The sequence below is a fragment of the Mesocricetus auratus genome, unplaced genomic scaffold (assembly GCF_017639785.1).
Source record: "Mesocricetus auratus isolate SY011 unplaced genomic scaffold, BCM_Maur_2.0 Super-Scaffold_100010, whole genome shotgun sequence".
Lineage (NCBI taxonomy): Eukaryota > Metazoa > Chordata > Mammalia > Rodentia > Cricetidae > Mesocricetus > Mesocricetus auratus.
This window is the reverse complement of record NW_024429194.1, coordinates 62,427,149-62,453,721: the sequence shown is the minus strand read 5'-3', so window position 1 is coordinate 62,453,721 and position 26,573 is coordinate 62,427,149. Positions and strand designations below refer to the sequence as shown.

The window sequence follows — 26,573 nt, the reverse complement described above, 5'->3', positions numbered from 1 at the left end:
AGTCTCCTAGAATAAATGGGGGTAATGGTACCATCACAGGGTTGCTGGAAGTTAGATGTGGGTGAAATGCACATCACACAAGCCTGACAACTTGGGCTCAGATCCCCGGAACCCACATAAAGGCCTGACTTTTTGTATAATAGCATGTGTCTGAAATCTCATCACTCCCGGGTGACACAGGAGCACCGCCAGAAGCTCACAGGTCAGCTAGCCTGTGGCATTCAACAGTAAACAAGAGACTGCCTCAGCAAGGTGGAAGGCAAGGACCAACAGTCAAGTTCAAGATTGTCTTCTGATCTCATGTGTGTGGTGAACTCACATGCCCAATTACAAGTGCACACACATGCACAGGAAGAAAAATTAAGAAATCATGCAGTGTGAACGATTTAATGCCCGTCACCTTGCCTTTGCACTGGCACTCCAATACATAACCCCAAAGCAGGCTGGCAACTAAAGGTCCTTGTCACCAAGTCTTTTTTCTTTTCCCCAAGACAGGGTTTCTCTCTGTAACAGCCCTGGCTGTTCTGGAACTCGCTCTGTAGACCAGGCTGGCCTTGAACTCAGACAGATCCTGCTGCCTCTGCCTCCCAAGTGCTGGGATCAAAGGTGCCCAGCCTGAGTTTGGTCCTTTCTGAAAAAAGTTTATTTATTTTCATTTTATGTGCACTGGTGTTTTGCCTGCATGCATGTCTGTGTGAGGGTGTCAGATCTTGGAGTTACAGACAGTTGTGAGCTGCCATGTGGTTGCTGGGAATTGAACCCGGATCCTCTGGAAGAGCAGACAGTGCACTCAATCACTGAGTCATCTTTCCGGCTCCTGAGTTTGATTCTTAAACTCTCTTCGAAGAAAACCAAGTCCTGCAAGTTGTCTTCTGACCTCCATTATTGTGCTGTGGCATGTGGCCCCTCCCACACATCCACACAAAATGTGCAAAACAAACAGAAAAACTAATGGGCTTTCCTTTCATTTTATTTTCTGATTTAAGGGAAGCCCAGGTGAGTGTTTGTAGTCTTTTCTCACCTTTCATTGGGACCTCTCTGCGTTCTTCCATAATTCTCAACCCCAAATAGGAGAGATTTCTTTCTTTGCTCCTTGGTGGTAGGGAAGTCCAGATATGGTGGGGGCTGGGTGAGGAGCAGAGACAGGCTCCCCTCCTGTTTTTTGGAGTCAGAGTTTCTCTGTGTTGCCCTGGCTGTCCTGGAACTCACTTTGTAGACCAGACTGGCCTCGCACTCACAGAGATCCACCTGCCTCTGCCTCTTGAGGACAGGGATTTAAAGTTGTGCACCACCACTACCTGTCTCCTTTCTGCGCTTCTAGTCTTTTTCTTCCTCAGGTCTCATGTAGCCCAGGAAGGCTTTGAACTTACTCTGTAGTGTGTAGCTACGGATGACCTTGAACTGATCCTCCTGCCTCCATCTCCAGAATTCTGGGATTATAAGCATGTGCTACCGCATCTAGTTCCCTTCCCCTGTCTTTTAATCATCTAGAAGAGCCTGGGGTGGGGGATTCTCACTCCTGGCTCCTAGTGGGAATAGGCCCATGGGAGTGGATTTCCTTCTTGCCCTGCTTTCTAGGTCTAGGATGGGTCTGGAGAGTAGGGTGGAAGGACAGACTGCAACTTTGGTCAGTGGGGGCAGTGGGTGGGGTTTATTGCACTTGCAACAGAGTTTAAATAAGTTGGGGGTGGGTTCCGGAGCAGAGGGAGGGGTGGGTAGGAGGGGCAGCATCAGTGCAGCTGGTGGGCAGAACCCAGGTCTGGCAAGCCTGGGGCTCTCCGTTCTCTGGGGAATGAGTGAGCCTGTGTTTGGCCAGGCTGAGGTTCCAGATCTGTTGCCACTGTGGCCTGGTTAGGGTCCTGGGCAATTCCTGACTTGTCCTAAGTCAGCGATGAACAGAGCCCTAGGCCCAGTCTGCAGCTGACCCAAATGCCATCCTGGGTCTGTGAGCGTAGGTTCTTAGAATCTGAGACCGGGCTCCAGATAAACCCCAGGCCCCAGACTAGGTCTGGCTCCATTTTCCTTCTGACTACCCTGGACATGGGTCTGGGCCAGCATCGGCCTTTGTTTGGGAACTGTCCTGAGCTGGCCTGCAGTGCCATCCATCGTTAGTGTTCTTTATTGACCTTCCAGGATGGGGGCTACTGGAGCTGCCAGGGCTCACTCCCCAAGTCTTAGGCTCTTAGCTGCAGGCTTCCTTTGGATCTCTGGGAAGGCCAAAGATGCATCCTTGCAGGCTGGAAGCAGACAGGAAGTCCTGGTGGCATGCTCGGCCCAGAGAACCATGACTGTATTCCCTAATTACGGCCCCGAGTTGCTTTCATGAAACTCTCCAAAATGCAAAGGCTGAAGAAAGGCTGGGGCTTCTGTTCCCTGGACCTGAGGCCCCCATCCGTGAGAGGGCATGTGTAAACGAGGGTCCGTCACAGTGCATGGGGGGAGGATCCCCAGCTTCTTGTCCCCCAGCTCTGGCCCTTCAAGTATGTCTCTGGGCTGGGAAGAACAGCTTCTCCCCAGTCCTCAGCACCTTCAGGAAGTGCCTGGTCCCTCCCTGTTGGCAGGTAGGGGACCGGCTCTTCAGGATCAGGAGTCTGGGATCAGGAGGACTCAGGCATCTGAGGTGGCTGGAGGCTTGAGCTGAGCTTTTTCCATGGCTGTGCCGTACGGGAGGGAGCGTTTGAAGAAGCCAAGCTGATGGATGAGACAGGAGGCACAATGAGAGGTCATATTCGCTCTACCAGGGACCTAGGGGCATGACGACCCTCCTGCCTCCGGCTTCCCCATCCTGCCAAAGCGGCTGTTCAATACAAGTTCAGATACTTTCCCAAGGGGCCCAATGGATGTGGGGGTCTCAAGTCGGGAGTTTACTATGGGGCAATCTTTTATCAGAGAAACTCCCCCAGCTAAGAAAAGGAAGGGTAAATGGGTTCAATTCAAGTGCCACCTCTGACTGCCTGGCAGTAGCTGCCACCTGTAGGATATGCTCATTTGTAGTAACTGCCACAGGGTTTTTGAGGAAATGACAGCACAAATGCCACCATGTATTTGCCATCTGCGGTTTTGCAATGTTGGCAAACTTATCCTGCGACAGGAGGCTTCTTTCTAAACTGGGGGCTGCAGACTGAAGGGAGGGGTCCAATAACAAAAAGGCAGGATGGGGATGTGAGTAGCCGAAGCAGAGACGGGGGCCTGTGCTGGAAAACAAATATCAGGATAGATTCTTGGATTTTACTGTGTAAAAGGCAGAGCCTGGCAGGAGGCTAGCCAAGCCAGGGGAGGGGCAGGGCGTGGCTGACCTTGTAGAGGACGTAGATGAGCAGACCTAGGAGCAAGAGGCCAAAAAGGATGGCTAGGACAATGATCCACAGGGGGACGCCATTGCTGCCTTCTGCCTTGGTCCACTGCACGGCTGTGGCCACCTGGGAACAAGCCAAATGACATTGAGAACACATAAATGAGACAGGGTTTCTCTGTGTAGCCCTGGCTGTCCTGGAACTCGCTCTGTAGACCAGGCTGGCCTCGAACTCACAGAGCTCCGCCTGCCTCTGCCTCCCAAGTGCTGGGATTAAAGGTGTTCATTGTGTCTCTTGTTTTTGTGCTCTCACATGGGCTGTTTTCTCCACCCAGAATCCTTCTTTCTGGAACATTTAGCCTAGTTAGTTTCTTCAGGCCTCAGCTCGTATGCCACTCCTTCCGGGAAGTCTGTTCTGAGTCTGTAAGACTGGGTTCAGGTATTTCTATGACATGTTTCCATAGACTGACACAATGTCACACTGATGTCATTGCCCTCTAGGCTGTGAATTCCAAAGCAGAGACACATGTTAATCTGCCTGGTCACTTTATTTCTGGACCTACAGTCAGGCAGTATTTGCACAAAGCAAGACCAGTCTGTACGCACGTCCTCATCCAGTTTCGGATGTTCTTTAGCCTGCCTTCTTTGACCCAGACAGACCTCTGACCTTGACCTCACCTGAAGTAGACCTCTGACCTTGACCTCACCTGGAGTAGACCTCTGACCTTGACCTCACCTGGAGTAGACCTCTGACCTTGACCTCACCTGGAGTTTCTTTTGTGGCAGCTGCCGAGGCTGGATTTGGTAGGGCATTTTCAGGGCTTCATATGCAGCTTCACACTGCAGGCTAAACGGCTGTTGTTCCCGCTGTGGGTGGAGAAAGGAGGTCAGGGCAGCCCCTCTTGGGGTCTAGAGGACACAGGACTTGCCCACGGTTTGTCTCAGGATGTGATTTCTCCCTATCATGGGCTCACTCACTCTGATTCTCTTGATATTCCTTATGAAAAATAATAAATGTGAAACTGAGCATTTACAACTGAACAATGCCTTGTTCAACATCTTTTTAAACAACATAGTCCAGGACTATGGTTGGTCCATAATGTCTGTTCAGTAAATGACTTTTTCCTCTTCCTGCTTCTGCTTGCCTGTTCACTATGGATTCATCTTGTCTCCTACTCTATCAAAAGCTTTTTTTTCAGTTTCAGTTATTTGTGTACATGTGTGTTCTCTGTGTGTATGTGCATATGTGTGTTCTATGTATGTATGCATGTACGTGCCAGTGCACGTGTGCCACGATACACATGTGGGGTCAGAGGATAGCTCTTACAGTTAGTTTTTGCCTTTCACCCAGTTGAGGCCGGATCGCTCGTTTCAACCACTGTGCTACACACCCCAGACGAGACGACCCCCTTAACTCAGCTTTTCCCTTGGGGTCCAGGAATTAAACCCAAGTGGTCAGGATTGAACAACTAGTTAGTTTATCCACTGAGCCATCTCCCCAGCCCTCTTTCCCTTTTCCTTATTTATTTTTTAAACATTCATTTATGTATTTGTGTGTGCTTGGGCATGTGCATGGCATGGCTTGTCTACTGAAGTCAGAGGGAGTCAATTCTCGTTCTTCAGGTGGGTCCTGGAGCTCAAACTCAGGTGGTTAGGCTTGAAGGCGGGCACCTTTACCCTCTCACTGAGCGACTTCACAGGGCCGTCTTCTCTTCTTCCCTTCCTGTGTATGTATGGTGTGTGTGAGTCCATGTGTCAGTGGGTCAGAGGCTGAAGTCCATACACTGAGACAGGCTCTCTCTCTCTCTCTCTCTCTCTCTCTCTCTCTCTCTCTCTCTCTCTCAAGACAGTTTTTCTGCGTAGTCCTGACTGTCCTGGAACTTGATTTGCAGAGCAGGCTTTGAACTCAGAGATCTGCCTGCCTCTATCTCTTGTCTCCTTAGTTTTGGGATTAAAATCGTGCATCACCACATTCCAGCCTGATTTTCTTTAAGTGTGTGTAGTTATTTATTGTTTTTGTTTTTGTTTTGAGACAGGATCTCACTGTGCAGCCCTGGCTGGCCTGAAACTCACTATGTAGACCAGGTTGACTCGAACTCAGAGACCCGCCTGCCTCTGCCTCCTGAGTGCTGGAACTAAAGGTGAGTGAGTGCCATCATGCTCACCATGGTGGGCTGTACTGTTTTTCTACCGGGGCCGGAAAGGGAAAGAGTTGCTCCTATTGTGGCCATGAGGTGGCGCCAAGGACACACACCTGGTCTAAAGCAGGGTGAGGGAGGCGAGCTGTAGCTTGTGTGTAAGTTTGTACAGTTGTCACAGCAGAGGCGGAAGGGCAGTAGCAGGGAAAGAACAGGATCAGTACAGCTGGGCCCAAAGGTTGGGGTTCCGGCTGCATAAAGCTCGCTCACCTGCAGGAAGGTCTTGGCCCAGACTCGGAAATGCAGCTGTAGACTCCGGCTCTCTTGGCGGTGCAGTGGCCCAAACTCACAACGCAACCTGAAACACTTGGCTTCAGGGCATTTCTGGAGAGAAAGAAGGCATTTGAGCCCAGAATTCTGCTCTGGTGACTCTGAGAGCTCAAACAGGTGTCCAGTACTTGGAACAAACTTCGTTCCCTGCAATGACTTACCAGAACCTGTGGTCCTGAGGCGGTAGAACTCCTGCCCGGAGTCTCTCGTTTCTGCAGGTGGTGTGGGAAACTCTCCGGATCCAACTGCAAGAGAAATTCTTTAGAGACAGGGTTTCTCTGTGTAACAGCCCTACCTGTCCTGGAACTCGCTCTGTAGACCAGGCTGGCCTCAATCTCACGGAGATCCGCCTGCCTCTGCCTCCCGAGTGCTGGGATTAAGGTGTGCGCCGCCACCGCCCGGCTTGGAAGAAACATTCTTAGCTGTCCCTCCTGCTCATTACATCCAGTACCTAAGTCAGCCTGAACCTGAGTTCCAGAGCGGGAGCCCTGCTTCTGTCTCTGTCCCTGTGTTCAGCCAGCCTACCTGTTCTGAACTAAAGTAGGAGCTGTATAAAGAAACCATTAAATCCTTCCTGCCTCAGGGCCTCTACTGTTCCCTTCATCGAGCACGTCCTCAGCCGTGTCTTAAACCTTCAGCTGAACTGTTGCTTAATGTGTTCATTTAGCAGTGCTGGGATTGAACCTGGAGTCTTGGGCATGCTTGGCAAGTGTCCCACCAGGCTAATGGCTACCTGTTCTAGAGGTTTCCCATCATTAAGTCAACTCTGTATCCCACATCATATCAGGGCCACTTGTCTGTTTTCCCTCTTTCCTTCAAGAGCTCTTACTATGCGGCCTTGGCTGTCCTAGAACACACTATGTAGACTGGTGTGGTTATCATCCTGCCCCAGCCTCCTCTCAGTGCTGGTGACTAAGATTATAAGTGTGCTAAAGTTACAGGCAGGACAGCCACACCTGGGTAGCTTTGCACTTTCATTTTCTATCCATCTCTCGGGGTCTCATGTACATAGCTGAGGGTGATCTTGAACTTCTGACCCTCCTGTCTCACCTCCCAAGTACTGGGATATAGGTGTACACTACATGCCAGGTTTCATCACTTTTCAATAACCAATTATTTTTCTTTTTACTTCCTACTGTTTACCAGCCTTCATCAGATGCAAACTCTAGGAGTGTGGGGACCTTGTGAGTTTTATTTGATGTGGGGGTTTTTCCTGGGTTTGACAGTGTTCCGTTTAGCCCTTACTTCATTAAGTGTTGTTTACAAACAAACCCGCTCTCAGAGGGCCAGAGGACAGGTCTGAAGAAGTCTCACTGGAAGAACACGGCGGCAGAGATCTGGGCGCACACCAGGGGACAGTGAAGACAATTTCAGGCCAAAGGACAGAAACGCAGTGGATATGGACCTGTTTTTCTCCTTCCAGATCTTTCAGGTGCCTGTCTCCTCACCACTCCCAGTAGCCTCCAGACAACCTTTCCCAACCCCACACAGCCTGTCCTCCACCTCATGCCCGGTCCTCACCTCCAGGCCCTGTGAGTTGGGGGTGTAGTTGGAGGTGCAGTTGCTGAGTCCCGTCACCCTGGTCACATAGAGGAGCTGCTGGCCTTCCAGAGCCTGAGGACAGCTGAGCTCTAGCATGCCCAGGCCGATGGAGCTGGGGCCCTGGTTGATGAGCTGAAAGGGAATAACACAACTCTCAGAACTGAAGGCTGGCTGGGTACGCAGGCCTGGTCACCACCCACACACACTGCATTGGGGCTCCTGTCTGAGCACTGAAGGAACACCCAAGGGCAGCTACAAAATCCATGTCAGCCATCACTTTTGAGACAAGGTCTCGCTCTGGACCCAGGTTGGCCTGGAACTTATTGTATAGATCGTGCTGGCCCAGAACTCACAGCAATCCTCCTCATGTGACCCTCCTTTGTAAGTCAATGGACTGGCGTGTTCCTCTTTTGGCTATCTCTCAATGACCCTCAGGACTCTTCTCCCCCACTAACCCAGGTCCTAGCTACTATGTCTTATACTGGCTCCTCTCTTCTCCCTCATGTGGCTTGACCCCTGGCTTGTCTCCCAACCCTCCTTACCTCATAGACGTGGTGGACGGCAGGGCCCAAGTCTCCCTCCTTCTGAGGCTGGTCTTCGGGATACCAGTCGCTGACTGGGAAGAGCACAGCTTCAGGCTTGGAGACACTGAGGAGGAGGAGGAGGATGGTTTAGAGCAGGCAAGGGGAATCCAAGTGTCTTTCCCTAGAAGTCCATCACCAGTCCGTCTAAAGGCCCCGTTCCGCTTGGGCACTGACCCATTAAGGGAGACCTGGGCTTGAGCCTCCACGGAGAGCCGGAAGGAGACCATGTTGCTTTGCGAGTTGTTCAGGTTCTTGCTGTGGGATGGAGACAAGGGTGGAGCAGTCTGACGGGAACCCCGGGCCCAGGCTTTCCCACTCGCCCCTATTTTACTCTCGGCTCAGTCCCAGCACGGGTGTGGTCACTCCCTACCTGAGGATCTGGAAGTCAAACTGGATGTTTTCCTTAGTGTCTTGAAGATGAGGAACAGTGAACCGAAGGCCACCCCAGATCTGCGGAACAGGGAGGAGAAAGGGACTGTCTGATGTGGCGGGTAGTCGGGGCGCCCTATCCTGTGCTCTCTCTCTCTCCCAGCCCCCCTTTCCACCCCTGACTTACACCAGTGCCTGCCTCTCTCCCAGCCACCACCTACCCCCCCCCGTTTCCACCCCTGACTTACACTAGTGCCTGCCTCTCTCCCAGCCCTGTTTCCACCCCTGACTTACACTAGTGCCTGCCTTCATGGGGTTGCCCAGGTCACACACCAGCTGCCGGCTCTGGTTCACAGCAAAGTAGTCACAGCTCAGGCTGGAGAAGTTCTGGGGACAGGTGGGCACAGGCCGGTCAGGCTCTGGCACCCCTCCGGAGGGGGTCACCACTGCAGCCCCACTTTAGAGTCCCTTCTCACCCCTGGGTGTCTGACAAGTCCTGAGTACTCAGCCTCCAGAGGGGCTGTGACCCGAAGCTCCGCCTCATAGGCGCCACCCTCACCCAAATTTTGGGCATGGAACGTCAGGTTCAGTGAGTTCTTATCACCCAGGTACACATGCTTCTTCTCCCTGGAGGGGACACAGGGAAAGGACACTGAGGAACGAACCCACAAGGCAACGGGGCATGGTAGCAGCACAGTAGGACTAGCCCTGCTGACGGGGCCTAGCTCTGGCAAGCATAAGTCGAGGTGCCACATGCGCAGTACTGAGCTTCATCTGTCCAGAGCCGGAGCCACGAATGCTTCCCATAGACAAAGCTGAAACCCAGAGACGCTTGCAGACCTCACAGCTACGGTGTCCCTGGCTTGTCACGTGACAGCCCCGCTCACCCATACACATCCAGCTGCAGGTCAGGCACACAGATGTTGTCTTCGCCGCAGTCCAGCAAGATCTGGGCCTGGGGAGCAGGGCAGCTTTGAGAGGAGTCCTACCACCCCTTTCCCAGGGCCCTGCCTCAGGTGCCAGGGCTGTCCTCCCGAGTTCCTTCCTTACCTTGTCCTCTATCCGACTCTTGCTCTGGTAGTGTAGGACTGGCCGGAGGCCATGGCTGTCCATGGGGGCTTTGGGGTCCAAGGAGAAGTTGAGGGCAATGTGAATCGGTGAGAGTTTGTCTCGGAATTCTGACTCATTCTGGGATGGGAGAGCGTGCACAAGATGAGGGAGGGACTCGGGCTCAGGGCCCTGCTTCTTGGCCTCATTTCTCTTTTTATCTGCTCAGGACCCAAATCTGACAATCCCCAGTGCTCTGTGGGTCTAGGCACCCGATGTCTGGATCTTCTGACAGAAGGACTTCTTTAGCCTCTCAAGAACCCAATGCCCGTCAGGGGGAACCTCACAGAGACAGACAGACAGGCAGACAGACAGACAGACGGACAGGGATACACACACACTGCCGAAATCCTTTGTTCTATGTGGCCATCTGCCCAGGCCAGGCCACCCTCACCCTCAAGCCATACCCTGAGGTAGATCTTCATCTCCCTGCAGTCCTCCCGAGCCCCGTTCTGGATAAGCAGGGTCTGGGTAAGGGTGGCCTGCTTGGAGGCCAGGAACAGCGCCCGCCGAATCCCGCCCTTCTGCTTCTGCCAGTCCAGCTGGAGCTCCACCTCGAAGCCTGTGGCCAGGAGACATGGTGTGAGTCTGTCTCTCCTATCTGTGGGACTCATTCCTTCCACCCCACTCCATGGCCTGCACACTCAAGCAGTCTCCCTCACCTATGGAGTTGGGGACGTGCTTTCCGGAGGCATTGAGGCAGAAGCTAAGGTTGATGCTGGAGAAAGACGGAGGAGAAAGAGCTGAGTATGACTGGGACTGAACTCCCACCTGCCTCAGAAAGACCCAGACTAGGTCACCCCTGTTTGTTCCTTCCTGAGGCAGACATGGCACCCCACCCACTGACGGGTACAGATCTCTGTGGGTTCCCGGCTCGGCTCACCAGGACACAGGGTTTCCCTCCAGGCTGCAACTGCGCTCCTCTGGGTTGAACATGGCGGGGAAAATGGTAAGGGATGCGCTGGCAGATATGATAGGTCGACCCCTGCAGAGAGTGAATGTGTGGTAAATAAGGCTCCCCTGAGGGCTGGGCACCCAGCCCAGAACACCAATCCCTGTGTACCGATGTTCCCAGTCTTAGTTCTAAAGGGGCATTTCTAGTTGCCCAGGCTGCCTCAGCCTCCCTGAGTTCATACCTGTACACCACAGCCTTGTCCACACCAAAGGACCCAACGATTAGATCTGCAAAAAGCCAAGGTACAACCCTTTACAGCAAGCCCCAAATCAGGATCCCTTCTTCCTAGGCTTTCTAGTTTCATGGCTCAAGGAGGCCTGAGCTAGGTGACTGCACCATCTGGTGGCAGCTGCTGAGAATTGCACCCTGGAGCTTACTGTCTAAGATGAAGGGGCAATGGCCACAACTTACCAGGGTATCCGTTGCCATCCAGATCTCGGCCTCCGCGAAGGGCGGAGCCAAAGAAGTCTGGAGTATGGCCAGCTGCCCACAGGGGCTGCAAAACCTGTGAAGGCTTAGTGCTCAGCCCTCCTGGGCCACCAGGGAATATAAACACGACTCCCTGCTGAGTCTCCCCACCAAATGGAGCCCCAATGGCAACATCTGCAAGATATAACACACATTTGTCATCAAGTTAGGAGGTCAGGGTGGAAATCCCTACCACAAAACCTCCAGATACCATCCCCCTCCCCTCACATCTACCTGTCAATTCCTGTTCTAAATCTCTTTAAACCCCAATGTGCTTGGAAACTCAAGAGGATGTGGGTAGTTAGTTTAGTCGACAGAAACCCTCCCCCTAAATTCCTGACCAACCAGCCCCCGCTCAAACCTCAGCCCCCTGGGCCATGATGCTTACTTACCATTGTAGCCATCTTGGTCCAGGTCCCCCAGGGGTGTCAAGGAGCTTCCAAACCTGCCAAACTCATCTTGGCCAGTGAGGGTAAGTGTGGGTGTGGGCTCTATGCCAGCTGGGTGTTGCAGGTAGATGTAAACCCTGCCCACCTCCTGAGGCCTCCCATCAGCTGTCCGCTCCATGAGCAGAGGCGCCCCTACCAGCAGGTCATCTAGCCTGCAGAAGACGGCAGAACGACGCATCTTGATAACCTTGTCTTGTCAGTTTACTGCCCCAGGAGACCCCAGGCTCTCTGGACCCCCAGGCCCCCTTCCTAAGCATTCTGCCCTCTCCTTGCCTTGACCGAGGAGACGGAGAATCCAGGAGCACACTGCCTGCCCTGTCCCAACCCCACTCTTCCTGCCCAGGTCTGGAAGACGCACCCCTTCCCATCACTCACCCGTCTCCATTGGTGTCAGTGGCAGCCACAGCATAGCCAAAGTAGGAGGCCATCTGTGGGGACAAAGGACAGCGGGAGGTCAGAACGAGGTGCAGTTGGTAAACAGCACCGAGGGGACCTGTGAGAGGAAGCTCAGTGGTTCTAGAGAAAGCGGGAAGTTGGACATTATTGGTCCAGGGCTGCGGCTTAGTTGGCAAGAGGGCCAACCTGCAGTAAGCGAGGATGTCCTCACCTGCTCTCCTGAGACATTGTAGAGGGAGTGGATGTCTGAGCCGTTAAGGATGGTGACCTGAAGATGAAGAGAAAGGCCTATTGGTCCTGGATGCCCATGGTCGAAGATCGGGACACATGGGACAGGCATTCTTCTGGGGCACCTAAGCACTCCTCTGACCCCTTCCCTACCTGCCCTCCCCACACCTCCAGGGTTTCTCTGTCCCCTTGCTGTTTTGCCTTCTTCCTTCGTCTTTCTTAAGGATTTTCATCTCTACCCAGTAGATTCTGGTGACTAAAATATAAGATCAGTGGGACTACCAGATTTCTCACTACACTGGGAGCATGGTCTTGGTTTTTTGCTTCTCAGAGACTAAAGAAGAGCTTGGCAAGAACAGGTGAGCAATAGTTTTGTTTTTTGTTTTTGTTTTTTTAAGACAGGGTTTCTCTGTGTAGTTTTGGAGGCTGTCCTGGCACTCGCTCTGTAGACCAGGCTGGCCTCGAACTCACAGAGATCCGCCTGCCTCTGCCTCCCGAGTGCTGGGATTAAAGGCGTGCGCCACCAACGCCCGGCCAGGTGAGCAATAGTTAATGCTCACTCTACACTGGGGTTTCAAAACCACCAGTGTCTGCAAGTCTCTCGCATCTCCCTGTTTCCTCTTAGCCCTTGGCCTAGCAGACCTCCAAGTCTCCTGGGTCCTCTTTCTGCCCCGCTGCTCTGCGGAGACGTGGCGTGAGCTTTCCCAGGACTGATGGGCATCCAGCCTCTGTGCCTTGGGTTCCTCCTACTGGCACTGAAGCCAGAGAGCAGACGGAGGGCTGTTACTGCAGCCACTGCCAGTCTGTCTCTTGGCTGGCCCTCTAAGCTCCGGTGTCTGGCCCCACTGACTGCTTGTTCAATCTTCCCTTACTCTTCTCACCCTCTTTTTGCTTGTGAGGCGACAAACTAGTTCCAGTTTCCTATGCTTCGTCTTCTTCACGCCTGTGCCTCCCTCTTGCCCCATCTGTGTGGAGCCCTCACAGAACCTTCTCTGATGCACCCTCTCTGGAAAGAGGTCACCGCTTTCCTGAAGTGTGTTAGGCTACCTCAATTGCTCTTCAGGAACTTCCAATTCAGAAAGAGTGTGGAATTGGGACTAGTTGATATTAAATATTTATCCAGCTGCCCCTAAGCAACGTAATGGTCTTAGGACCACTGCTTGTGTGCAAGCTGCCAAGGCTGTTCTCCACCCCACAGGGCTACAGTGGGGAAGACCATCACGAGTGGACAGTGCCTAGGAAGGACACAGAGGCCTAAGAGCAGTGACTCCGTCAAGATGAAGCTGTGTGTCTCACCCGCATACTTGTCTCATCTCTCACCTCGCCTTAATAAATGGTATTAACCTAACAGCCGTGTGTGGCCCTCATCTGCCCGGGCTCTTGTCATGGTCTAATGATAGCAGCTGGCTGTTGTACACCACCTAACCATTCACAAGTGCTGCCATCCTTTACAAGTGCCTGGTGAGGTCAGAACTATTATTACCCCATTGTACATGGAAGAAGCAGCTTAGAGAGGTTAAGCAGGGGACAGTGTAGCAATAAAAGGACACATGAACTTATCCAGAATCAGTGCCAGAATCTGAACCCATGTCTGACTTCACTTCCTTTCCTCGAACTAGACTTCTGAGATCTTGTCTGTTCCCCAAAGACTGTGTCCTGATCTCTTTTTTGGAGGCCACACATGGCTCTGCACTTAGCCAGCCAGGGTGAGAGGCAGGAGATGGTGGGCAGGGTCTTACATAGCCATAGGTGAGGTTCCCCTTGGGCACACCAGCAACAAAGTCTGCAAAGAGAAGAGATACTGGTGGGCTGAGGGAAGGACAGGGTAGACCCAGAACACTGTTTGGGCCCCCACCAGGCCCCCTTTTGGCCCAGCCTGGAGACTCACCTTCTGTGTCATCCCCACTGAATTCGCCCACAGCCACAGAGTATCCTGGGGGACAGAGTGGGTGGGTGTTAGCATTGCCTCCTTTGGGACCCCCACGCCCTTCTTAGTCAGCCTGTACACAAGCGTGGCAGGAGATGGCGGCACTGAGTGTGAGAAGCCGGGGAGGGCTGAGTGAGGAGAGACGCCCCCTGACTTCCCCTCCCATCCTCTCCCCATCTGCTTGCCTACCCAAGTAGCTGTCATCATATATGGAGCTGGCCTGGCGGGTCTGCAGCTGCCCCTGTACCGGGTTGATGAGGTATTCTGGGTAATAGGACTCCGAGATCTGTTCCTGAGTGGCAGACAGGATCTGGCCTGGAAGGGGAGCAGGGTGATGGACCGGGGGGAGGTATCGGGTGCTTTGGGGAGGATTTCAGAAGTTTGGATAAAGGAAAGGGATTATGTGGAGGGTGATGGACTAGAACGAGAGTCGGGAGGTAGATGTGAACCTGGGGTGTTGAGGGGTGGAGAAGGGAAGATTAGTGAGTTCAGACCGAGAATGGGGAAAGGGTGTGGCGCCAAGGCCTGAAGAGCAGAGGGAGGGCTTACCTTGCCAGAAGTAGCTCCCAGGTCCACCCAGGACTACATGGCCAGTCTGTGGGGAGGGGAGGGGAGGAGGGGATGAGTGCGCCATTTGGTGCTGACCCTGGACCCTCACTCACTGCCCTCCCTCCCCGGGCACCTCTCACCTTGGTGAACTCAGCACTGAAGCCCCCTTGGCAGTAACCCTGCCCTGCTGCGCTGCCAAAATCTGTGAGGGAAGAAGACAGTGAGATGAACTAGCTCCGCACGGAGGGGCTGACAGGGAGGAGGAGAGAAGCAGGAGCCGAAAAGGAGACCAGAGAAGTCTCCTGAGCAGTCTTGAAAATGTACATTTTGATGCTTGGCAGCCACGAGGAGAAAGCCCTTGAGCACCTGCGACCCTCTCATGAAGAAGGCACAGAGGTTCATGCCACTCTGGCCCCTACCTGAGCGGCAAGGCGCGTACTCCAGAATCCGGGTGAAGTTGTCTGTGGAGAGGTAGCAGGTGCCCACGGGGTCGTTCTGTGGCTCCTTTTCTGTGCGCCAGCTGTACAGTGGGGCGCATGCCTGGTAGGGGTGTGGGGGTGGGGTTAGCCTAATAACAACTCCCCAACCAGGCCTGGCTTTCTCTGCCACCGTTCAACTCTTAGCCACCATACCACTGGTCCCACTGGTCCCTCACCAAAATGGAGGAGCCATGGGCTCGAACTGTTGCCCCGAACCACTGCAAGGACTTGTACTCCACAGGCTCCTCTCCCTTGGCACTGGACAGTGAGGACTCGAGGATCCGGGGGCCTTGGGGAAGTTGAAAGGAGATTGTCATACTGGTTCTCAGAGAGGTGACCGCCTCAGCATTTCTAAACCCTGAGCATGGAGCGAATGCTCTCGAAGTGCTGGCGGAATATCCTCAGCTCCCTCAGGTCCATCTGCCTGAGGGCTGAACTCCCCAGGGCAGCAGCTGAATCACACCATGGCTGCTGTGCACTATCACTTAGCTTAGGAAAAGAACCGTCTTCAAGCCTCCTCTGTCTTTTGTGTTATGGCCCTGGCCTCCCAGAGTTGTGGGTGATTCAGTGGAAATGAGAGCCACATGTTTCTGAATCATGCCCGCCCTCCTTGGGCTGGGCTGGGAACGTGGAGTGAGTGCCATTGGGAGCCCACAGCTAGGAATCGGAGCACCAGGATGACTGCTGGGAGAGCATGTTTGCTCTGGCTGCACCCCTGCAGCAGGAATCCCAAGACCCATCTCCAAGCTGTAGGCCCACCCACCGGCTTACTCTAGGATCCTCCCTGAACTCTTCCAGCCCTACCTTTGCTGTCGAATTGAATGGTAGTGCACTGGGCCGGGCTGGTGTCCCAGGGACACAGGTAGACAGCACCACCCTGCAGTACCCCTGGCTGGCTGGTGTTAGCCTTGGGTGCTCCCACCAGCACACTGACCCTGTGAAGGGGAAAGGAGACGTGGATTAGGAGGGGGTCCTATTTCCAGGTCAGTCTCGGGTGGCAGGATGCACCCAGACCATTAGGCCAAAAGTGGGGGTGGGGTAGATGTCCCTTGGCTTGTATTTATATCTCAGAAGATGCCACAGATGCCAGAGGCAGGGGCTGGAGTCAGGCATTCCCCATGTGCTGCTGTCACTAACTCAGCCCCTCCCCTCCCCCCCACTCTCCCACCTTCTGCTACCAGAGACAAGGAACCAGAGTCAGTTCCCAGGAAGGGAACAAGGGTCAGAGGGTCCAACTCCAGCCTCTGCATCTCTTCTGTCTACCTGCCGAGGTTAGATGCCCAGCCCAAATGAGGCTGTGGCCCAGAGGCTGAGGGTTTGCTTGGCACATGCAAGGCCCTTAGCACCCGGGAGAAAAGCAAAACAAATAAACAAACAAAAATAGTACCACATGCAACATATAGCCTTTGGTTGAAAGTGAATTAAAAATATATATTAGTGGGGACAATCTAGCCCCAGAACCCCAGGTTCCTCTCTTCCCAAGCCAAATTTTCTCCCTGAGCTGGAACCAGGTAACCAGCCACTTAGTCTTGGGGCATGTTGGAGGAAAGGGTGAGTGTAGGAATTCAGGCAGAAGGAGGGAGGAGATGGAGCCCTGTGAAAAGAGGCTGTTTCCTGGGCCAGGCTGGCCCACCCTGCACCCTGCCACCCAGGGTGGATCTCACCTTCTTAGCTGGGGCTCTGCCTCACCCGTCCCTCTTTACCACAAAGCAACCCCAGAGGATTGAATCCAAGTCCTGTCCTGCTGGATCCTCTTCCTGGACACACATGCCGGAGAAGGGGTCCTCCACCAACGGATGGCTCCTGGCATTTGCCCTCTACCAGCCTTGGGCCCTTGTCTCTGGGGTCTCCACACAGCTCTCCTCCACCAGCCCTGGCGCCTCGCCTCCAGGTCCTCGGCACAGCCACAGTCCTGTTCTCTCTTGGCGCTTTCCTCAGGGTCTCCTGAGAGGACTGCATCTGGCAGCCTCGGCAGCTTTCCCTGGCATCCCCAGCTCTGGGCCAGTGTCACGGCCAGCCTTGGCCTCTGCTCTCCTCCCCTGCTGCCATCGGCATTGCTCCTCAACCTCTCTGCTCGACTGTCCCCAGCACGGCTTGCCCTCTTGATTTAGATTCCTGGGTCTCCTCCTTTTTTAAAAATTATGTATTCATTTAATTTGTATGGATATTCTGCCTGAATGTCTATGTGCCATGTGGGTACTTGGCTCCAGAGGAGGTCAGAAGAAGGCATTGGATCCCCTGGTTCTGGCATTATGAGTAGTCATGAGTTGCCATGTGGGTGCTGGGAATTGAGTCCTGGTCCTCTGGAAGAGCAGCCAGTGCTCTTAACTGCTGAGCCATTCCTTTCTTCTTTTTCTTTGATATCAGATCTTAGGTCTCTGCACCCTTTCAGGTTTCAACAGTCCCAATAGGCACCCCCTTTTCTTGCAGTATCACAGCCTTTATCACTAGGATTGTGGGCCCAAGAAGGGACTTAGCAGAGGCCACAAAGGCAGGCGTGTCTTCCAATAGGCTCACAGATCTGAGGGGGGAGGGTCAGGGTCTAAGAGGAGCAAGCCATGGGAGCAGCAGGGAAGGCAGTCCCAGTGGGGCATGGAAGGAGGGTAAGGGGCCAGGTGAGAATAAAGACAGCAGGGTCCAGAGGAGCAAAAGGGAGGACAGCAGAAGGTGCCTCAAGTTATAGAGTGGAGAGGGGAGGTGCCAGCTTCAGTTACCCTGGGGACAGGAAATGTTTACAGCCTGTGGCTTCCTGTCAGTTTCCAACCTCGAATTTCTCCATTTGTCTCACACCCACTGGGTCTCACCTCTCTCTCACTCAGGCATTAAAACCAATTAGAGGTTTGAGCGGCCATTCCAAAGACCCAGTGACCTTCCTCAGGTAAGAATGCCTGAAGCTGACCACATGGAGAAGCTGCAACTCCAGGGCTGGAAGAGGAGAGAAGGATGTGGTCCTTCTACAGCTAGAGCTGGCACAGAGAATTTAGCCTCTGCCTCTTGCTCCAAAAAAATAGTGAGGGTCTCTAGTGTGGTGGCCCACACGCCTTTAATCCCAGCACTCCAAAGGCAGAGGCAGGTGGATCTGGATCTCGGAGTTCCAGGCTAGCCTGGTCTACAGAGTGAGCTCCAAGATAGCCAGAGCTGCACAGGGAAGCCCTGTCTCAAAAAACCAAACCGAAACAATAACATAAACAGCGAGGGCACAGCATGGGACCCAGGCAGCTGCACAAGTTGCTGGGGCTCTGGTTCTTGCCCTAGCTCAGAATGGGTTTGGGTTTCCTCTCTTTCTCTGCTTCTGTCAAGGTCCCCAGATTTCTCCCATACCACCTGCATTTGTGGAGGGATTGAGAAGGGAGTGGATAGTTCAGCAGCCCTTACAAAGCCCGTGAAGCCGATAAGCTCACAGGCCAGGGACGTATCTGTTCTCTCTGTGAAGGCTTGGGGATCCCAGAATGCAGACAGGGGAAACATGGTTCCAGCTCAGCCCACATGGTCCAAGCATGGCATCTGCCTAAGGCGTTAGTGGTGTGTCCATCTCAGCAGTCCTCATTCTAGCACCCGCACAGGCCAGCTGAGGTGTCTGTGCCAAGGTTGCCATGTAAGCTTATTTACTCCTATTCTCCTCCTAACAGATGCTTCCTAAATCCTGCAGCAGTAGAATCCTCATAGCGATCCAAGAGGGTACCAAGGGAGGGTCCTTGGGCTATTTTCAATATTACAGAAAGCCTAACGGAAGTCATGCATTTACCTGATAAGGCACACCCGACTAATTAAAATTTCAAGTACATTTGCTTTTGGCTGGCGTTACACCGACTTGTGTGGGGAACCTGGTTATCTCAGGCTGGTCAGAAACTCTGATTGGCAGCTATAGCTACTCTTGGTTCATAAAAGACAAAAAAGACCATGAATTATCTCCCAGTAGATGCAGCTTGACAGACTCTATTACAGAGTCCAAGGGAAGAAATGCTTGCCATCATTTACCTGGAAGCCTCAGAGCTTGGAGGGTCTGGTTAGTCTTTTGAGACAGATGGCCATATCTAGGAGGCACTGTGCAGAACACCCACTGGCTTTAGGACTAATGCCCTGTGGGTGCTGCACACGGTAGAGAAAGGCCACCTCAGTCCTGGCATTACCCGAACTGCTGGCCTAGACTCACAACTTATTTGACAGATGGGGAAACTAAGTCCAAGCCTTCCAGAGTTGCTCAGAATCTTTCCCAGGATGTGAACAGAAACCTGGGATCCTGGCTCCTGGTCTGCCTGCCCCACTGCCAAAACATCCCTTCCTCTCTTCTTCACTATCTCCCTGGCCAGGCTTTTGATTAACCAAGCCCCTGTTCAATATTCAGTTACTGTTTGACTCCCTTGCTTGACAAGGTCAGGGTAGAGAGCAACAGGTGGGTCAGGGCCCAGCTCCCACAATCCTACCTCACCCCTAGCCAGGCCAGAGGTGGACATCTGCTTCTAGAACCCCATATACATCCCAAAGGGATACACACACACACACACACACACACACACACACACATATCTGGTTGGCTGAGTAAGAGCTGTCTCCAGCAGACTGGCTCACTTTTTAAGTGTCCTAGGCTAAGTCACTTTCCCTTTTCTGGTCTTAACTTCTCTCTCTCAATGATGAGCTGTTTTTGAATGGTCCCTAAACTAACTTCTAGTTCTGAATTTTTATGACTTCTAAAGCAATAATATTTTCTCTGCTCAACATAGGACTTTTGTAATAATCCAGCGAGAAAGTAATATGAAAGCATAGAGGAATGTGAGCGACTATTGTTACTATCAGTTATTAGCAAGCACTACAAGCATGTGAGGGCTGGGGATGAGCAGTGCCAGCCAGTGGACTGCTTGCCAAGCATGCGCACAGGCCCTGAGTTCAATCTCCAGAAGCCAGGTGTGATGGAAGGCGTGGCAGAGCCAGCCTGGAATCCCAGCGCTGTGGAGAGGTAGGAGCAGAAGTTCAAGGTCATCCTTGGCTATATAGTTAGGGAATGAATGAAAGCAAGCTAGAAATGGAGGAAAACTTAAAATAGGAATGAAGTTGGTGCCAGGAAAAAAAATCAGAACCGGGACTCTCCCATAAAACTCATGCTTTGCGTGTGCTGCCTGCATGTGGGCAGGCACTTGTAGATATTGTCTCATTCAGTCCTTAGAATAAGTTAGACACCATGATCCAGGGAAGGCTGGACTCCAAGGGCTCAAGTCCCAGCTCTTTGGTGAGTGGCAAGCACTCACACCCAGGGCTGCCTGGTTTCACCCCTTGCTGCCCGGGCTCACCCTGTTCTCTTCATTGTTCAACAGAAGAAGTGATACAGGAGAAACTAAGAACACTGAGACCACAATCACAGGGCCGAGTATTCCCACAAGAAGGGAGTCCAAGGCCAGCACACAGGTGGCAGAATGGAGAATGTTCTAAGAGGGTTACACACAGCAAAGGGAGGGGGAGTAGAAAGTGAGCGGGACACCTGGGTTCTCTTGGGAGCATAGATGAAGTGGGGGTGGGTGGGATGAAGAGGCTGGGTCCTCTTTTAGAAGAAGCTCCAGGGACTGAAGGATCAGGCCAGGGGCCAAATACAAACCTAGGGGACAAAGAGTGCGAAGTCCAACAGATGTGTCAGTTTTAAAAGAGAACTGACGCCTTTGCGTGGGGTTGAGTGGGGATAAGGGTGAGTATAGAGCCAGACAATGACACCCCGATGAGGGAAAACATCCTACACCCATCCCTTGTGCTCCATTAGGGTTGTGGTAAAAAGTTCGGGGGACCTTGGGGGAGGCAAGGCCTGCAGAGACTCCAGGACAGGGTGATGCAATGAGGTTTGGGCAAGAGGCCAGGGTGTGGGGTGGGGACCTTGAAAAGCCCAAATTCAACGGCTGGGGCCTAGTTATCTTTTTCTTCCATCCCTAAGTCCCCCAGACAAAGTACAAAATTGTCCCTTCCCCAACTGAATTAGCTAGAGTTAGCCCCCTCCCCCACCCCTATTTAAATAGACAGGTAAAATCAGCTCACCTCTGACAAAGGTCCTATCACACCCTGAGATGGGGGGGGGGTGCTGTGGGCAGAGAGAGGCTCAGAGTTTGGAGGTAGAGGAGAAACAACTACTGTTGTCATCGAAGGGGTTCAGGAATCTGGCGCTGGGTTCCCTGTCCCAGCAGCTGGGACTGTCATCTTCCTCTTACTTCCTAACGTCCTCCCTTTATTTAAACAAACACTTTTGTTCCAATGTGGCCTCTAACTCTGATTTCCAAGCCTGTGGGCACTCATTTTCCAGACACTAGCAGTCTGGGTCTGCTTATTACCCGGAAATAAGGATTCTCCATAGAGATTTTCAGGAAACTTCCTTCTGATGCTCTTGAGCCCAGAGAGCCTAAGTCTCCCCAGCTTCCGACCCTAGTCCCAGAAGTCTGAGTCTCAGTTCAACTACAGCCGACAAGCTACAGGAAATCAGCTTTTCTCTTCCTTCCAAGAGCTGGAGCTAGAGGGAAACCTCCCACCCCCCTTCAGCGCGCGCACACACACCCCTCCCGACACATCCGTGCACCGCCCTGGGCTGATCCCGCCCTTAGACCCAGCACCCCCAGTGCTAGGGTCCAGGGATTCTCCCCAAGTTTTTGGATCTCTTTGCCTGAAGAGACTGGGGGGTGGGACGCGACGTAGGAGACTGAGGAGAAAGAGGAGGGAGTCTCCGTTCTCCCCGGTCTTTCCCCAGTCTGAGCTGATGGGGGAGGGGAGGATGAGTCTGGCCCCCACATAACCTCCCGACCCTCTCCGTCTTGTCTTCCCTCTTACTGCACGCGCTTACCCAGCTTCAACCCTCTCAATGGCCCCACGGAGGATCTCGAAGTTCCTCCAATGCTCCCTAAGGCCTCCGCGCCCCCCTCGACTGCCACTCGCCACAGGTCCCCAGCAGCCCACAAATCGCCAGAGACCCTGCGCTCTCTCCTCCTGGTTGGCCCGAGACCCTGCCTGCACTTCTGCAGCTTCTAGATTCCCGTCCTCTTCTCATGCCACACGTCTCGACACCGCTCTCACACTCCACGTCGGCCACGGTGCCTCCCTGTTCCAGCGCGGGCCCCCAATTCTAGCTTGGGCCCCCAACTCTAGTACTAGTCCTTTCAAACTCCGCCCTCAAACTCCAGTCTTGATCGCCTCCAGACCCCGGCGCGCCCCCAATCTCCAGGTGGCTCCCTGCCCCCTTCCCACCGCCAATCTCGTCACTCACCCGTCCCTTCCTGGTCGGTAAAACTCCACGGAGAAGCCGAAGAGGGAGCCGGGGGGCCCGGAGAGCACCGCCGGGGCCTCCGCGTCTAGGTTGAAGCCCCCAACCTGGAGTGGTGGCGGCCACAGTAGCAGCAGCAGCAGCGGCAGCAGCGGCGATAGGCGCCGGGGCCCCCAGCGCAGCGGCACCGCGTGGAGAGGAGTCTGTGGCGACCGTGGCGTCCGGTTCCCCATAGCGCCCGCTCTTCCCTGTCCTGGGGCCACCGACCCGGAGCCGCTTCCTAAACCTCCCAGAGGCGAATGACTCAACGCGGGGAGGAGTTTGCCAAACTCCCGGCTGGGCCCTCCCCCTGGCCGCCGGGCCGGCTGGCGGGGGGACATTCCTGGGTCCCCGGGACGCCGAGGCCGCGCCCCGCACCCCGAAGGGGCGTGGGGGGCCGCACCTCTGAACCCCTGGCTCAGGCCCCAGCTGGAGGCCGGTGGTCTGGCCTGGCTCAGACTGGGCGGGCTCGGGTTCTTCGCCCTCCTCTCCGCTTCCCCTCCTTCCTCCCCCTCCTTTCCAGATGTACAACGTAAACGCTCGGAAAAGTAGTTGGAAAAAGGGAGCAGAGAATTTCCTAATGAGGAAAGGAATCACCTCTGGGGGGCGGAGGGAGCCTGAACAGTGTGTGTGGGGGTCTTCTTCACTTATTCAGGAAAGAAGCTTTGGGGTCGAGAGACAAGGGACTCCTTTGGCGTCCAGCCAACAGGGATTCCCCCTTGCCTTCCGGGGCCACCGGGTGCCTGGGTCCGGGCCAGTTGGATTGGGGACTCTGCAGCCCAGGCACTGAGTTCTTCCAGGCAGCCTGCTGGAGCAGCTTCGCTGGCTGCAGGAGTTCCGTGACTGCCCCTCCCCAAGCTGATAGAGGAGTCTGGGGTCTCTGACACAGAAGCATTCTGTCTCAGTTCTCTGGCTTCTCTCTAACGTAGGGTTTGAGAGTCTCTCTTATGGCCCTTTCTTGGATTTGGCAGTTGACCAAGTGGTCAGACTCCCAACTCAGTGCCTTCATCAAATTGTCTGATTTCCTGGAGAAATTCCAGAAAGATATGTGACAGATGGCAGATGTGATGGTGGTGATGGGGAGTCTTCAAAGGGAACCAACCTTCGGCTTCTTTTGGCCTGCATGATCACCCCCATGGCCAGAGGAAAGGGCTTTAGTAAGTGGAGGTACCTTTCCAGCTCCTAGCTCAGGCGGTGTGTGATGAGATCACCTTTCAGGATTCTAGTCTTTATCTTAGTCTGGGGGATGGGGAGAGAGGCCTAGAATCTCCCCTAATCCCCTTCCCTTTCTACTTTCTTCTTTGCCTTTTTCCTCCAGGACTTCTCCCCTTCTAGAATAATAGCCCCAAAGTTAAATCCGACCCCCCTCTGCCCTTCTCTTTTGCCCCACTGTGACCTGTGGGGTTTCTGAATAAATGTCCTGAGTCAATTTTTTTTTCTTCCTGCTGTGTGTTTCCTCGGCTACCCTGCTTCCTATTCTGTCACCCATCCAGGTGTTTAAAATCCCATCTCCAGAGACAGCTGCAGCCCCAGGGAGAGGCCAGCTGAGCAGACCACAGCCATGTGGCTCTGGTCCACTTTCACATAGAAAGGTCCCGACCCTTTGTCAGGTTAGGAACCCAAGGAATCTGTGGGTCAGGATCTTAGGCAAGCAGTGCCCAAAGGCAACCTCTGGTGAGACCAGCCAAGGGGAACCCCCTTGGAAAGAGGATGGAGCCTCACTGTTTCTAGAGATCCACATAGTGCTTGGGTCCCACATGTAAGAATCCCGCTCTCTCCTTTCTCAGCCCAGACTCTCCTTAGATTGTTCCCAGGATGTAGGAGCTGGGGGAAGAAGGGGGGTGCACAGCCAGGGAGGTGTGTGACTCAGATTCTCCCAGGAGCCTTGGTGGGGGACAGGGGACATAGTGTCCTGCCCTAGTTCTCCTCCTCAGTCCCCCAACATTGGCCAACTCAAACAGGCCCCCTCCCTGTCCATTCCTGGCTCCTGTTTACACAGGAGCCCCTTAGTCATTCTCTGGCTAGCTTCTCTACTCTCCCCAATATCCCTCCTCTCTTGGCTCTCCCTGCCCTTATAAGTCCTCGGCCAGTGGCCCCGACACCTTCAGCCTTCTCACTTGTCTTGCTTGCCTTTGCCTAGTCTCCCTTTCCTCTGCTTCTTGTTGAATCTGAACTGGGATTTCTTCCTGCTTGGAGGTGTTTCAGCATAACCCTCCAGGCCATAGCCAGAGGATCCCTAGAGGCTATCCATCCAATCTTCTTCAGAAGAGAAAATTGCTACAGAGTGATGACTTGTTCAAGGTCACATGGCTAACCATGGAGAGTCTAGGACCTGAGTGCTGGCTTTTTGTTTGTTTGTTTGTTACAATTATCTTGTGTGTATGTGAGGTCATGCACAGACAATGATGCACATGAATGGGTCAGAGGACAACTTTCAGGAGTTGGTTTTCTTACTCCACCATGTGGAACCCTGGGATCAAATTCAGATCATCAAGTTTGGGGTAGCAAGTACCTTTACGGTTTTGCCAGTCCAGCTTAGCTTGACTTGGGTGCTTTGACTCCAAACCCATGCCTCTCCTCTGAGCCCACTGTGTATGTCCTCTGTCTCCTCTCAACCCTTTCTCCATGTTCTGATTCTTACCTCTCTGGTCAGTCTGTGGGCCTCTGTATGTGTCTGGTTTTCCTCTCAGATCTGACATGTCTGGTAGCCTCTGTCCTATGGCTCAGTGGTGATGATTTGCTGTGATGGCTATTATTAATCATAGTGTGTTCCATGATGAAGGCACAGAGGGTGAAGGACAAGACCAGGACACTCACCGAGCTCCTGCTGTCAACAGCTTGACTGCCTTGAAGGCTGCAACTTTAGAAGTAGAAGAGTGAATTTCCACAGGGGAATGCAGATACAAAGCATAAAGTCAGGAGTCATGCCAAGCTCAGACAGCCAGGTTAGGGTATGAGACAGTAATGGCTTATCTAACACATGCTATGCTGGGTTCCAGGCTGAGCTTTAAGCTGTTTCTCCATTTAATCTTCCCAAAGGCCTGGCACTGAAGGTATGACTGTCCTAATGTTACTTTAGGAAACTCAGAGGGGTGACTAGCAACATCACAAAAAGAAAAAGGCAGGGGAGCACCCAAAGCATCCCAGTGTATTCTGAGGCTTGCTCTTCCCGGTGTTAGCTCTCTACAAAGCTGTGCTTCTACAGGGAGCAGGGATCCTAATCTGGATCTGCTGTCCTTGGGGGTGGGGTGAGAGAAGGATTGTATATACAACCCATTAATCCCCTAAAACTGGAGGGAAAGGTTTATATGTTTGGTTGTGACTTCTCCAGGGGTAAGACTCAGTAGCTTCCTCCAGACTCTCAGATGACAGCATTGAGGCAGAACATACTGAATTTAAGACAGAGGCTTTCACTGTATGGGGCCTGTAGAAAGTTTGGCTGGATAAAGGGGTCTAAGGTCCTTATGCATAAAACCTCTCTGTAGCTGGGCTTGCTGGCACACGCTTGTAATCCCAGCACTTGGGAGGGAGGATTGTGAGTTTCAGGCCTGTGTAGACCACATAGTGAAATTTTGTCTTGAAAAATCCATAACCTAGCCAGGTGGTGGTGGCACACAGCTTTAATCCCAGCACCAGGGAGGCAGAAGCAGGGGGATCTCTGAGTTTGAAGTCAGCCTGGTCTATAGAGCGAGTTCCAGGACAACCAGGACTACACAGCAAGACTCTGTTTCAATAAACCAAACCAAACCAAACCAAACAACGGATAAAACAAAACAAAACAACAACAAAAAACAAGACAAACAAAACCACCACAACAACAAAAGAACAAAAACCCATAATCAACCCTCACTGCCCCCCCCCCCAAAAAAAACCCTTCTTTCTCTCAAACCTCTCCTAGCTGGTGTGGCTGAAACACAAATGGGTCCATCATAGGTGTGCTACGGCAGACTGATTCCCCAACTCCTGAAGCCTGGAGAGATGGGCTCCATCAGAGACCCCAGGCTACTGGCTTCTGGCCAGAGCAGTCTTTTACTTGAGGAATTGCTCAGACTTAAAGTTCTCGAAAACGATGACACAGCTCAATGGAAAGGGAGACAGAGGAGAGCCTTGGTCCCAGAACCCGGTCTCCCCGTCCTGAGCTGGAGTGATGAGCAGGCCTGGGACCTCAGTGGGAGGAAGGAAAGACATCTGTGAAGAGGATGAAGCTGCAGCGGGAGGGGGCTCTGTGGAGGGGGAGCCCAGTCACAGAGCAAGTCTGCTAAAGTTGGGACATCTCTGTGTGTAAGAGAGGGAAGTGGGAAAGTACAAGAGTAAGCCCTCTGAACTCAAGGCTGTCACTGCCCTGACTCAAGTCTCTGTTTAGGGGAACTGATGGCTCCATCATCTGTGAGTCACCACTTACCACTCCCACCCGTCTGCCCAGGGAGAAACCCTTCCTCATGTCCCAGAGGTAACATAAAGCCAGACTGCACTCTCCTTCCCACCCCCACTCTGCT

At 53.2% G+C, this 26,573-nt stretch overlaps 1 protein-coding gene and 1 long non-coding RNA gene across 2 annotated transcripts; one reads left to right on the top strand and one right to left on the bottom strand.

Moving 5' to 3' along the window:
• Window positions 1-1,628: 1,628 nt before the first annotated feature.
• Window positions 1,629-22,474, bottom strand: Itga5 (integrin subunit alpha 5). Its single transcript, XM_013111374.3, has 30 exons — window positions 22,042-22,474; window positions 15,618-15,748; window positions 14,990-15,102; window positions 14,754-14,874; window positions 14,475-14,536; window positions 14,335-14,380; window positions 13,975-14,100; window positions 13,747-13,791; window positions 13,598-13,641; window positions 11,842-11,898; window positions 11,610-11,662; window positions 11,178-11,386; window positions 10,729-10,920; window positions 10,499-10,544; window positions 10,246-10,347; window positions 10,025-10,080; window positions 9,770-9,924; window positions 9,306-9,443; window positions 9,143-9,210; window positions 8,732-8,882; window positions 8,550-8,642; window positions 8,257-8,336; window positions 8,061-8,141; window positions 7,845-7,950; window positions 7,282-7,434; window positions 5,922-6,005; window positions 5,701-5,814; window positions 4,058-4,159; window positions 3,297-3,419; window positions 1,629-2,691 (listed from the first exon to the last, which is right to left on the bottom strand). Exons 1-30 carry the CDS (start codon window positions 22,416-22,418, stop codon window positions 2,608-2,610), a joined length of 3,312 nt encoding a protein of 1,103 aa, XP_012966828.2. The 5' UTR covers window positions 22,419-22,474; the 3' UTR covers window positions 1,629-2,607.
• LOC121142848 lies at window positions 11,383-13,206 on the top strand. The gene is made up of 2 exons (XR_005879959.1): window positions 11,383-12,217; window positions 13,057-13,206. It is a non-coding gene; the product is annotated as an uncharacterized LOC121142848 (long non-coding RNA).
• Window positions 22,475-26,573: the final 4,099 nt, after the last annotated feature.